The sequence below is a fragment of the Fusarium musae genome, chromosome 11 (genome assembly GCF_019915245.1).
Source record: "Fusarium musae strain F31 chromosome 11, whole genome shotgun sequence".
Classification (NCBI taxonomy): Eukaryota; Fungi; Ascomycota; class Sordariomycetes; order Hypocreales; family Nectriaceae; genus Fusarium; species Fusarium musae.
The window spans coordinates 1,563,603-1,575,576 of NC_058397.1; the positions used below are offsets into that span (position 1 = coordinate 1,563,603).

An 11,974-nucleotide genomic window follows, 5' to 3' on the forward strand; every position below is an offset into this window, starting at 1 on the left:
TGATAAATAAAATCGTTTTTTTGCTATTTAATGACCTACTTTTTAAAGTTTTTAGCTATATAGTTAAGGTAGTATTACACAGTATTAAGCAGATAGATAATTAAGCCGTCAGACAGTCTATACAGTGCTATTAGCACTATACTTATAAGTCTTACTAAGTAAAAAAATTACTATTTAATAGATATTTTTTTATAATTTTAGCTTTAATAGTTTTAAAGATATAGCTATTTTATAATTATTATAAATATATTTATATTTATAAATATATTAAATTTATATTATTAAAAAGTTATATATATTAATTTTATAACTTAAATATTACTATTTATTTTAAATAATAATATTAATTTTAAAGTTAATTAAATATTTTAAATTAAACTTTTATAATATATTTATTTTAATTATAAATAATTTTATTAAATAAAATATATAAATATAACTTTTTAATAATATAAATTTAAAAGTAAATACTTTACTTTTATTAAATTAAAAAGTATTATTAATTATAAAAAATTTAAAAATAATTATTTTATTAAATATTTATAAAGTATTTTAAATTTAAAGTATTTTATTTAATAAAATACTTTATTTAAATTATATTAAAAATAAAAATAAATAAAAATCTTTTAACTTTATTATATATAAGTATAATATTATTTATATATAATATTATAGTAATATTTATTAAATAATTATAATATATTTTTTTTATTTTAAATAAAAAAGCTTTTATTATATTTATTTATTTTTAGTATTTTTTTAGTATTTTTACTTAATATAAATACTATTAATATTTATATTAATTAGTATTTTTTTTTAGTATTTACTAAACTAAAAAAATTTTAGTATTAGTATACTAATATTAAAAAAATTTTAGTATTAATATACTAATACTAAAGTTTTTTTTTCTTTAGTATTAGTATATTAATACTAAATTTTTTTAGTATTAGTATACTAATACTAAATTTTTCTTAGTATTAATATACTAATACTAAATTTTTCTTAGTATTAGTATACTATTAGTATTTTTTTTTTAGTATTAGTATACTAAACTAAACTAATTGCAAACCCTGGCCAATGCATGGTTGGCTTGGCGCTTACATACATCAAGGAGCAAGTTGTTTTATGGCTCATGCACTATTTGACATGGTTTTTTATGATGATCTCCCTCCTCCTCATGTTTCAGATGATCTGATCTGCGAAGGTTATACTCATGCAGACCTCCTGAAGGACATACATGATGGCCATGTCTATCGATTCTGTAAATAAGAGCGATGCTTGCGTGAACGCGAAACGTATACCCTGAGGTACCAAAAGAATGGGCCCCTCTATACTAAGGCTTTGTTTGAAGAGTGGCTATGTAGTCCTTGGTCAAGTGGCTGATGAACAACTTGATCAGACAATGGCCCAAACGACCTGTGACACGGGAAGCCCAAAATATAGGGTCATATCTTTTGGATTGACAGTGGGGTATCTTGACTTGCGCCCTCAATATCTCTTGCAGTTTCTGACATGTGACACCTAGCTGGCACTCGCTATTCGAAGCCACTCATCTATCGCCGCAAGTGCCCTCCGAGGCACTACCTCATAGCTCTTCTCGTCATACGTCTCGTTCAGTGTCCGACGCAGTATCCTTGCCTTTCTCAACATGATCCTACTCGCACCGTAGGGGCTATTTGCTTCTACAAAGCTATTTACCTTTCCTTCAGCCTGACGCCTTCGTTCCCGGACATCCCCACTCTCTTCTCCCTCCACAAGGCAAAGCTGACAGCGACATGCAAAGTTCCATGTCTTGCGAATGTTTGCCCTTCTTGCCTCATAGTCACTCGAGTCCTCGTAGCTATGGGTGATCTCTTCACCACCTGCAATTCTTCCTATAGCGCGAAAGATGATGAGATCACCAACTAAATCCTTCTTTGTGTTGGGGATACACGAATGGTTGATGTACGATGCACGTATCCAAAGGCCAGTACTGGCATTGCTTACATCCTGATCTCCGGTTTGCTGACCCATGCCAAAGGCGTTGCGTTGGATAATATCGTGTACCTGAAACGTGTCAATCACGGGCGAGCCATCGACATCCTGCAACCTTTCACCAAGTCCACGGTAGTCTCCATGGAGACTGAGGACCTTCTCGACCTGAGATGGGTTGTTGAGAAGCCTTCTCACAACGGCCTTGTGCAAACCCGCCGGAAAGACCTTGATAGCAGCGTCTTCTCGAATATCACACGCCAGCGCCGTAAACGTTTCAGTCTCATGACTCCAGGCTGCACAAAATGCTTTCTCACACAGGATGATCTCGTTTGTTTCAATGTCTCTGGTTGCAAAAAGACCGCGACCAGCTCCAGGGCTGGTTTTGATCTCTGTTGGACCGTAATACGAGGCTGTGTCGGGTCTACCTCCCGTCTTGGGCAGATTGCTCACAATTTTCTTCATATTGTAGACACCCTCAGCCTCTTCTCGCATTCTTGCATCGACTCTTCGTAGATGTAACCTGGGCTGCTGGTCTTCTGGTAGGAGTCTCTCTTGCTGCTCGAAGTAGCGTCGAGCCTGGAAGAACTCGCCTTGAGAGTATGCCGCAATACCTGCGCGATTATATGCTTTGGCATCAAGAGACTTAAGCTCCTTAGTCTCACCACAAGTAAGAGAGTTCAAAGCATCCGATATTGCTTCATCGAATCTCTGAAGTTGAAGGTCGACATGGGCTCGGTTACGGTACAGGTCTTTCCGTACAGTCTCACAACCTCCTTCACTCTCCAAAAGCTTCAGACCCTCCGTATACCAAAAGTACGCGCCTGGATAGTTCTTCATCTTCAGAAGTGCGTCGTTTCCCTTCATCTTGTATTCGCTTGGAGATACACTGTCTGGTCTTTTAGAGTGACGTTCTTTGTCTCTCCAAGATTCTGGGCTCTCGGAGATTGCGGCAATTATTAGGTCTGATGGATGATCTATCCGGATTATGCATTCTCCATGGGTATTGAGAGTGTAGTATGGCTCTTTGATCACCAGCTCAGAAGCTATCTCCAAGGTATTGCTGCCATACTGCGATGTATGAAGAAAGACCTCCAGCCGCTCCACCTCGTCAGACAACTGGCTTTTGACGACAGTCCAGGAGGATGCCTGGAGTATGCAAACGGGTGAGATACGGCGCAAGGCAAGGAAGAAGCCCCGATGGTGCGTTTCCATCCTCAGGTCTTTGATGGTCATTGGCTGTAGATCCGCAACTTTGGCTGTACTGGGGGGATATTGCATGCCTACGCCGTAAGCTACCATTGTCTCTCGACTCTTTCTTGGAGCACCAAGCCCGAAGGCTGCAGAGGAAATCTCTTGCATCAGAGACGTAGAGATAGCCTGCTCGATTAAGAGTTTGGGATCTGTAGGTTCCCTCGAGTGGCTTGTCTGTTCTTCGCGCAGCCTTGCAAGATCTTTGATTGTGCGTTGGATACGCTCTGACTCTTCAGGAGACATGAAAATGGTGTTGTTTGCCATCTTAGTAAGGATGAGTTCTTGTACACCTAAACGTCTGATATAGAACTAAGGGGTGAGATTATATGCCGACCAGGATGGGCATGCTGAAAAAGATGAAGAATGGCCCTTTATTAGGGGATCAGAGGATCTAATCTTGTTTGCGATCAACCTCGAGGGATCGAGATAGCATAGTTACAACTATCGAGTGATTCATGCCGACAAGTTCTCTAAGGTAAGCACTAGATACCGATTTGTTTCCAAGTGCAACCCGTTCCATGTTACCTCGCGACACGAAAGGGGAAAATGTCCACTTTCGAAGGGTCGGGTTGGTCAATGAACTGCACCTTGTGGGCGAAGGACTTTCACCGTTCGATGCTGAACCAGTCAGAAACCTGGGAATCCGAAATATCCACTGAAATGGAATTTTGAATGAAAGGAATCTCGAACTGATCGTCGGTTTGATAAGTTCTTTGTTCCATGACTCTGAAGGATCGGGTCTGACTGTGCCGGCGGAAATGGACCAATGGCAAAGCCCCTTTTCCGAGCGCGCCAATGAACATCCAGTATGTTCAATGAAGCGAAACCTCTGTTTAATCCCTTGACTCTGGTCCTGAAATGGCAATTGGCTAGGGCAAGTTCTATCGTCTTCGTGGTGTATTTCTTCTATCCTAGTATTTTGTCCATACCTGGTTTCATCCTGATCATGGGAACTGTACTACTTCAAGCTTTCTCCAGAGTCTTGAATCGAATTTTAACGACTTCACCGATTGTGTTTGACGAGATATTGTGCCATTTGCTATTTATCATTGCCTCGCACTAAGAGAATCCTGTACATAAAGTAGAGTCGGATCATTAGAGAAGCCCCTAGAAGGATGTCGCTCAAATCCTGAACAGCAACGACTGTCTACTAGAGTCTTGACATCCTGTCAAGTGCCATTCAGTTCTCAGCAATCTGCCCAGTAGGGAGCATTATGGCACGATCGAGGGCATATGGTAATCCACGGTGACGCCCTCGAATCATCATCAAACATATTACTGCCTTTCCAAAAGTTCCAAACATGCCACAGAGTGAGGTGCTCACTGTTGGGTATCCAAGACTCAACCCAACATTACCGCTGACCAGAGGGTTAGCACTTATCTCCCACACTGATCCCGCCAAAGCAACACTTACTATGCAGAGGTAACTTCAAACAAGACCGAAAATACCGAGAAAGCCTGGGATGAATGTCAGATTATACCCTTGCTCTCACACTAGGAAGCACACTTACAGGCTCGTTGACATCTGCGATCCTTGTCGACTCAGAAATACAGATACAAAAAGTACCCAAGAAGATATACCAAAGGTCGAAGCCAAGCTGGTTCTTCATATGCGTCAAGAGATAAGTTTTGCTGTGCTTCTCGTCCAGAGACTTCTCTTCTTCCCAAAGACCAAGGGACTTTTCCTCATAAGCATTCGATGCACGAATACTGATCGCGATGGGAAAAACGGCGATGTACATCATTATCAGTAAGCTGAGCTGCACAGCGGGACTGACGTTTGCAAGATTGAAGCTGGCGGTACCAGTATGGCGCGCTGATGCAGCCTGGAAGATAGCGGCTGGGATGCGTTGAGAAAGCGGAAGGGAAGAAACTTCGGGATTGGAGAGGTCGAGAATTATTATGAGAAGGATATCGATGAAGTTGAGAGCAAAGATGATACCGAAGAGGATCCATGTCGGGCCGCTGGGGAAGAGCAACGTGTAGCATCGACGAGGATAAGTGAGCAAGAATGCGAGGGACTCTTGTGTAGGTGAGGTCCTTGGTACCAGCTTTGACATGATCCAGATGCTCAGGCGCAGAAAGACGGGATAGAGCGTGTTCCCAGCGAATGCGAGGAAGCTCATCAGGATCATGGGCCACTTGGCAGTGCGGAATGAGATCATGGAGTCCGGTGTGAGAGTAAAACCTAAGTTATCATACATTGTCTGAGCAGAGTAGATGCCCCTGTGTGAAGTCAATGTGGTCAGCTAATTTATACTGCACAGGTCTCTGGGTGCTTACCACCAAGTCTTATCCTGCGCACTTGCCTGCAAGATATCCGCGTAGTGCTTATCAGCAGTATGGATCCAGCCGACGAGACAAACCGCACCAAAGATATGAAGACCAAAGAAGTAAACTGTCGATAGTTTTAGCCATCATGCACCTCTTGCCGACTCGAAACGCAAGAACCTACCCACAACGATCTTCAGCAACAGCTTCAGACTTCTATACTCGATACCACCGAGAATCTCTCGATCATGGGATGTGAGGTTCTTGAACTGCGAGTTCCGTCCGAGGGTAGCTTGCCGTGAGAGGAATGGGACGTCGTTGATGGCAGGCTGTCGGTTTGAGTCTGAAGAGATGGGCCGTGGCTGAGGCGCGGTCTGTGATCCCAAAACCAGGAGGGAGGCTGCTACGCCCGCAGCCCGATCCATGGAGCGGGAAGCTGTGACTTTTAGACCGTCATCGCTGCTGAAGCGTCGGCGGCGACGCATGGAGAAGCTTCCGTCATTCTGATTTCTGCTGGGTACAGGTTTGATTGCATCGTCTATGGTCGATCAGTAAAAGAGCAGATACCTTACGGTAGAGTTCCTCACCATCATCACTATCTTCCGGATGCCGCGCCGCTCTGGGAGCAATTGGATACCCTTGGCCGATCTATCAGTACTCATCTCAGGCGTTTCGGAGTAGACTTACCGCGATCGCGAGCTCGCGGACCAGGGATGTAGAGGGCATCGTCATCCTTGTGCTGTTCGGTGGATGGATCGAAGGTGATGGTCATGGTACGGGCAACTCGCCTGTCTTCATTTGCAACTGTAGGATCCTCTTCGACGAGGTCATCTGTCGCTTTAGCCTTACCATTCGTCTCATCAGTGGCTTCAGCAGAGTTCTCAGTTGTATCAGCAAGGACTTTCGGTTCATTGTGAGTACTCTCAATGTCGACATCAGTTATGCCTGTGCTGTTGCCAAGCATTTGAGGAGCTGCAGGTTGCTATGATAAGCTTTGGGCAAACAATTGAATGGATTTGGAAAGTACTCACCAAGACGCTTTAGGTGCCTCTTGAACCAAAAGAGGCGCACGATGACTACCACAATATTTATGAAGCCCAGATTGGTCAAGATAGGGATGAAGTAAATGTAGAGCTGCTGATATGTCTTGAGATCCTTGACGTCGATACTGCCAAACAAGTCAGAAATCGTCACGAGGAGAATTCGTAACGCACGTGTTCAAGCCAGATTCCGTGGACGCACTGGCACCAAAGAACCAAGCATCGATGGCGGGCATGTTTCCGTAAGGGTACAGAATAGGGATAGCTATCAAGCCCATTAAGATGATGTACGCATCTAGCGGCAAATCAGAGATTAGCTATCACATGGTAGAGACTGCACGCGGAAGTGGGTAGCATCACAGTGTAGTGTGAGAAAGTTGATCGGAGGGCGCAGCATGTTGGGCGAGATGAGTGACGAAAGCCGCAGTCGTTGTATGGAATAAGGTTACGGTTGAAAAGGTGAGAAGGGACGGAAAAGCGCTCTAGACATTTTATACTGAGCAATTTGTTGCCCTGCCCCCTTCGGCATGCCTGAAACAGTCAGACTACTAGACAAAGAAGTCAAGTGCTGTGGGGTCACGCAAGATGTATTTATGATATGCTGGTGCAGCAAGTAGAAGCTTTTGGTAGGCATTCCCGGGCTGTTGGGATATGCTACACCTTTGCAGCCAAGATCACCACCAACGCAAGCGTATGGACGCAGAACAACGCACATCCACACTCATTAGCTCTTTGTTCACAATGAACACATATGGAACAAACACTCAAGTCAAAGGGAGGCCTCAAATTCAGATGACATGGTCTGCGGGCGTTGAGATCATAATGGAGGATCAAAAAGCTTGATTCTGTTTAGCACCAACCGGAGCTCAAGACCGCCCTCCCCGTCTTGGCCTTATTTCTCGGGGCGTCGGACTCTCCTCCGTCGACCGGTAGCCAATCGCTGGCTGGATGTGGTGGGACTAGTCGAGTCCCCAATGGCGATGGGATACTCTTTGGTCCAATCGAACGCGGCAAGTATTCTACAGAGTAGGCATTGTTTATTCGTTGTCTGTCATTTTACAGGCTGCTCCATCATTTAGCGACTCATTGGAGGTTTCAAAACAGACTCCATAAATCTCACGTTGGTGCATACCCTGTACCTCGATGTGAGTGAGACAGGGTTTGAGTAATGTGAGATTTTGTTGAACATGCTGCACTTCGTGACTGCATCACGGTGGACCTTTCTCATAAAATTTTACATCTTTTCGTCATTTAGGGAAAGAAGACAACCGTTTTCAATGTCAATAGAAGTCTTGATCATCACTGAGGTAAGGGGGCAGAGTAGAACAACAAGGCCAATGCAATGCAACATGAATTCTAGGAAACCACTATTCGTGCGTATGCTATAGACGTTGTCCAACTCTCATTTCATCTCATTTCATGCTCAAACACAAATGACCTCCCACAAATGATTCTTTTTATGACAGTTCGTAAAGAACGCCTCAAGAAGCCTCTGCCTTGCGACCGTAGACGTAGCGAACAGTCATGTAACCATGGACCTTTTTGTTTCTGAGAAACTTGCGCATCTCCATGAGGAAGACTTGATACTCGTCCTCAGGCCATTGAAGGATGGTCTTCCAGAGGAGGAGGGTGTAGCCTGGAGTTTCTCAGTATGGGAGAGAGAGGGGGGGAAGCTGGAGACGTACCTTCGAGATCGTTCTCGAGAGTCGCCTTGACGTAGTTACCGACCGAACGGAGTTCAGGGTCGCGGGCCCAACCACCAATAGGGAACTAAACCATCAGCCTTGCCTCACAATCTTTGGACTTTAACTCACCTTGTACTCAATACTCTTGATGTCGGTGAACCCAGCGGCCTGGATGCCCTTCTCCTGCAAATCACCCTCCTGCACGAAGAACGGGCTTCCAAGAGCAGCGCCACCTTCAGTGAAGAGCTTCGCCCAGAGCTTCAAGCAGTCAAGATCATCAGTGGTTCCGTCATCACTACGGATGTGGACGTCTGCTTCGGCGGATTGGATCCAGCCGTCGGGGGCACAGCAGCGGTAAGCTTCCTTGAAGAGGGACGCCCAGTCTTTGATGGCGCCGAAGAGATAGCGGATGTGGATGAAGTCAAAGGTGTTTGTGTCCCATGTCCAGCGGAGGGTGGCGTCGTCGATCTCGAACTTGACGTTGGGGGGAACCCAGCTGGGGATGGTGAGTGAGATGATTGGGCAGGGAAGGGGCATGGCGTACCTGGGTTGAATGGGTGAGAGGTCAGAGCCGATGACTTCAGCCTCGGGGTATTCGTCTGCGAAATCACTAAATGGTGAGTCATCATCATGGTGGAGGGTTGAGATGCCTTACATCGCCCAGATACCTGTACCTGGTCAGCCAAGTCAACGAACGATATGCATGCAAGTCTCACCTGTTCCGGTTCCTACATCGAGTACTTTCTAATCGGTGTGAGCATGTCACAAGACCAATGATACATGCACTTACCTGCACGTTGTCCTTGATAGGGGCAAGGAAGAGCTTTCCACTGAGAAGCTGCGTCAAAGCGTGATGGCTAGCGAATGTCAGCAAGGTTCAGCCCCCGAGAAGGTGTCGCATACTTGATGTCAATGGACGCAGATTGCTGCTCATCGTTAGGAGTAAAGTACTCGGTAGGATGTCTATCACTGTGAAACGTCCGGCCCTGAATAGTGCGGTACTCAAGGATGCTGGAGGTGATGGAAGCAGTGGAGCTCGCCCTGCAGAACGGTCAGCAACGGTGAGGTAGTATCAGCAAGGGTCCCATACGCATCATCACCAACAGCCGAGTCGGTCTCACTCTCATCGCCATCCTAACAGGCATTAGTAACGGCCCGGAATACGCATATCTATACGAGAAATGCGTCAAACTCACCTGTGGATCAGCAGCGGGAACTAACTCAGGCTGCGGCGCTGGAGCTGACTCAACGGCCGACGCTAGATCGGACCGAGCCGCAGCAGGAGCAGCAGCAGGAGGAGAGGGGGGCTGTTCGGACATGCTGTATGTACTGCAGTGCGTGACCAACAGTATCTGCAAGGGCTGGAATATGACTCTGCTTGTGTCGTTCTGCGTGTGATGGTGGAATTTGACGTCGACCAACAGCGAAAAAGGGGATTGAGGGGAACTCTTGGGCACGCGAGGCGCGTTTGGTGATACGATAAAGAAACAGGTTTTGGTGGGGCTGGCATGCGGTTTAGAACGAATGCGGTTTGGGCTTGTTTGCTTCTGGGGAGCCAATGGAATTTATCGATGGGCAGTGCAGACGAGAAAAGAGGCTGTCAGCCGATGTTGAACACTCGGTAAAGGGAGTAACCGAAAGGAACAAGAGAGAAGACGATGTCGAGATCATTTGCGAAATCTGACAAAGTTCGAGATCGTATAGACTTTTAGAAACAACACAGATGGAAGAGGCATGCCCACCAATGCCATCGCTTATCTTTCAGACCAGCCAATCAGCAAGCAGCAGGCCACTCTATCCATGACCATACCAGACCAGACCAATACCAGGTCCCAAGTCGAATATATCAAAATCCATTGTTAGGCAATCAAAACAATCATTGACCCTCAGGTATCAAGGTCGTTGGTCACGTTATCATAAGTCTTGTTACTACAGTTGAATTGGGAGAATAGTTCTGCTTCTGCATGTATTGAAATCAGTCTACGGCCTTGACTTGGTCGGTGTCTATTCTTCTGAACCAAGTTACCGATCTGATTCCGATTTTGCCCTTTGTTGGCGTTTGTTTTCCCACTGTAGGTAAGGCGTTTGAGTGTCTCGGACGAGAGTTGCGTTCCCTTGACCCCAGCATGCGTTTGTCTGAAGCAGCTGGATATGGTAGTTCGAACCACTTCGAGTGGGAGCCGTAGTCTTCCCAGAGACATCCTCAAGTTGGCTCCTGGCCTGCCCGTTCAAATTGCCCCGGCTTGGACAATCTGCTCATAAAGAGCATCGCCGAGCGTCTCCTTCAGTGGCTGAAGCCACTTGCCCTCCCCGTTGTCCTCTATGGCCTGTTGCAGCTTGATGATTTCCAAAATCATCGTAAACACGATACCAGCGTTTCTCTGGGTCCTGAGGAAGTTTTCCAAATGCGCTAGGGCCTCGTGCAGCTTTCCAACTCCCATGTGCCTAGGGACAGCTTCACCGGTCTCGCCAGTTGCAATTCCGATGAGGGTCTTGTCCGCCTCGACAAGCGTCTTCCGAAAATTTTCAATGACTTGGTACGTTAATTCGTTAGCAGTGTCTTAGTTCATCTGATATTGCGACCAGTACTCACCAGGGTATTCAGTTGAATCGCGAAGACCAACAACCCGGGCCATGATGGGGGGTGCCTAACTCCCCACGTCAAGCTCAGGGCGGAGCATGATACTCATGTCCTCGTTCGCATCCCGCTGCAACTCCACAATTTCCTTAAGGTCGCCGACCACCTCTCGGTAGGCGTCGTTGACAGCATCGAGCACTTCGAATCCGTTTGGCTCGTCTTCGCTTCTGAGCGCTTCTAGGGCGGTGAGACACTCCTCCCACGCCTCGTGGGTGAAGTCACCCCTAGCCTTGATTTCTCTGATTATGCCCTCGAGATACGCGTGCGGTAGGGGGATGGCCGGGCGGTCCTCGATGTTCAGAGGCCGCTGAGGCTTATGCTCACGGCAAATGATTGAAAGAAACGTTCCAGAAAGGCCGTGGAGAAAGTCCATGTTCAGTGTTTCTTGAGGATACGGAGTGTCGAGGTAGCGGTATTTGAATATAGCGATCAAAAAGAAACAGAATAAAAAGTTAAGAGGGTGGATGAGATGTAGAAGTTGTGAAAAATAAGAACGGTAGGGTGCAGCACTAACCTTTAGTTACCAAATATGGTGGGAGCAGAGTGAATAGGGCTAAAAACCATACCCAAGTGTATATATAGATATTGATCATTGTGTAGTTAAATTTATTATTCATCTTTACGTAAATAATTACGATTTACTTTATTATATAGTCTTGTAGTGTCTGTTTAGCTTGGAGACTTGTCTTTGCTTTATATGAATCAATTAATGTAGTCCTGCTTGTCTATACTTGACTTGGTTGGCGGCTGTCGTGTGACTGAAAATGATGGCCTTGAAATTGGCTTTGATCTCAGCTCTCATATTCGTCCTGGATCGATTGCGACATTATTTGGCTTTTATTCCTTATGAGTCTGCCCTCGTCATTGTTGAGGCAAAGAGAGATAACTCCTCCGTGCACAGCCAGGAGCCAAGGCATCTTCTTTGTGTATAAAACTCCTCACCCCCTCAGAAAACAACAAAAGTACAGTAAAGCAGGCACTAATCCCATCCCAGACGATGGAGCAATCATCTCATCATCAGTACTAAGCAAGTATTCGCCCGCAGCAACAGCACTACAAGTTGAAACAAGAAACGATTAGCAAAATGAGCTGCGAAACAGGGTTTGAAGTCCTTA

General features: G+C 45.5%; 4 protein-coding genes across 4 annotated transcripts; all 4 read right to left on the reverse strand.

Annotated features, from left to right (window-relative positions):
* Positions 1 to 1,521: 1,521 nt before the first annotated feature.
* Positions 1,522 to 2,838, reverse strand: J7337_013614 (uncharacterized protein; the record flags this gene model as incomplete). The annotated part of the gene is made up of 1 exon (XM_044831095.1): positions 1,522 to 2,838. One exon carries the CDS (start codon positions 2,836 to 2,838, stop codon positions 1,522 to 1,524), a length of 1,317 nt encoding a protein of 438 aa, XP_044674370.1.
* Positions 2,839 to 4,577: 1,739 nt separating this feature from the next.
* Positions 4,578 to 6,814, reverse strand: J7337_013615 (uncharacterized protein; the record flags this gene model as incomplete). The annotated part of the gene is made up of 7 exons (XM_044831096.1): positions 4,578 to 4,583; positions 4,737 to 5,451; positions 5,509 to 5,623; positions 5,681 to 6,034; positions 6,184 to 6,468; positions 6,528 to 6,664; positions 6,711 to 6,814. The coding sequence occupies 7 exons, from the start codon at positions 6,812 to 6,814 to the stop codon at positions 4,578 to 4,580; spliced, it is 1,716 nt and encodes a 571-aa protein (XP_044674371.1).
* Positions 6,815 to 8,017: 1,203 nt separating this feature from the next.
* Positions 8,018 to 9,540, reverse strand: J7337_013616 (uncharacterized protein; the record flags this gene model as incomplete). Its single annotated transcript, XM_044831097.1, has 9 exons — positions 8,018 to 8,172; positions 8,222 to 8,306; positions 8,351 to 8,717; positions 8,766 to 8,820; positions 8,938 to 8,965; positions 9,012 to 9,078; positions 9,125 to 9,262; positions 9,312 to 9,355; positions 9,418 to 9,540. The coding sequence occupies 9 exons, from the start codon at positions 9,538 to 9,540 to the stop codon at positions 8,018 to 8,020; spliced, it is 1,062 nt and encodes a 353-aa protein (XP_044674372.1).
* A 909-nt stretch (positions 9,541 to 10,449) lies between these two features.
* On the reverse strand, positions 10,450 to 11,232 carry J7337_013617 (uncharacterized protein; the record flags this gene model as incomplete). The annotated part of the gene is made up of 2 exons (XM_044831098.1): positions 10,450 to 10,734; positions 10,882 to 11,232. The coding sequence occupies 2 exons, from the start codon at positions 11,230 to 11,232 to the stop codon at positions 10,450 to 10,452; spliced, it is 636 nt and encodes a 211-aa protein (XP_044674373.1).
* Between the last annotated feature and the right edge of the window lie 742 nt (positions 11,233 to 11,974).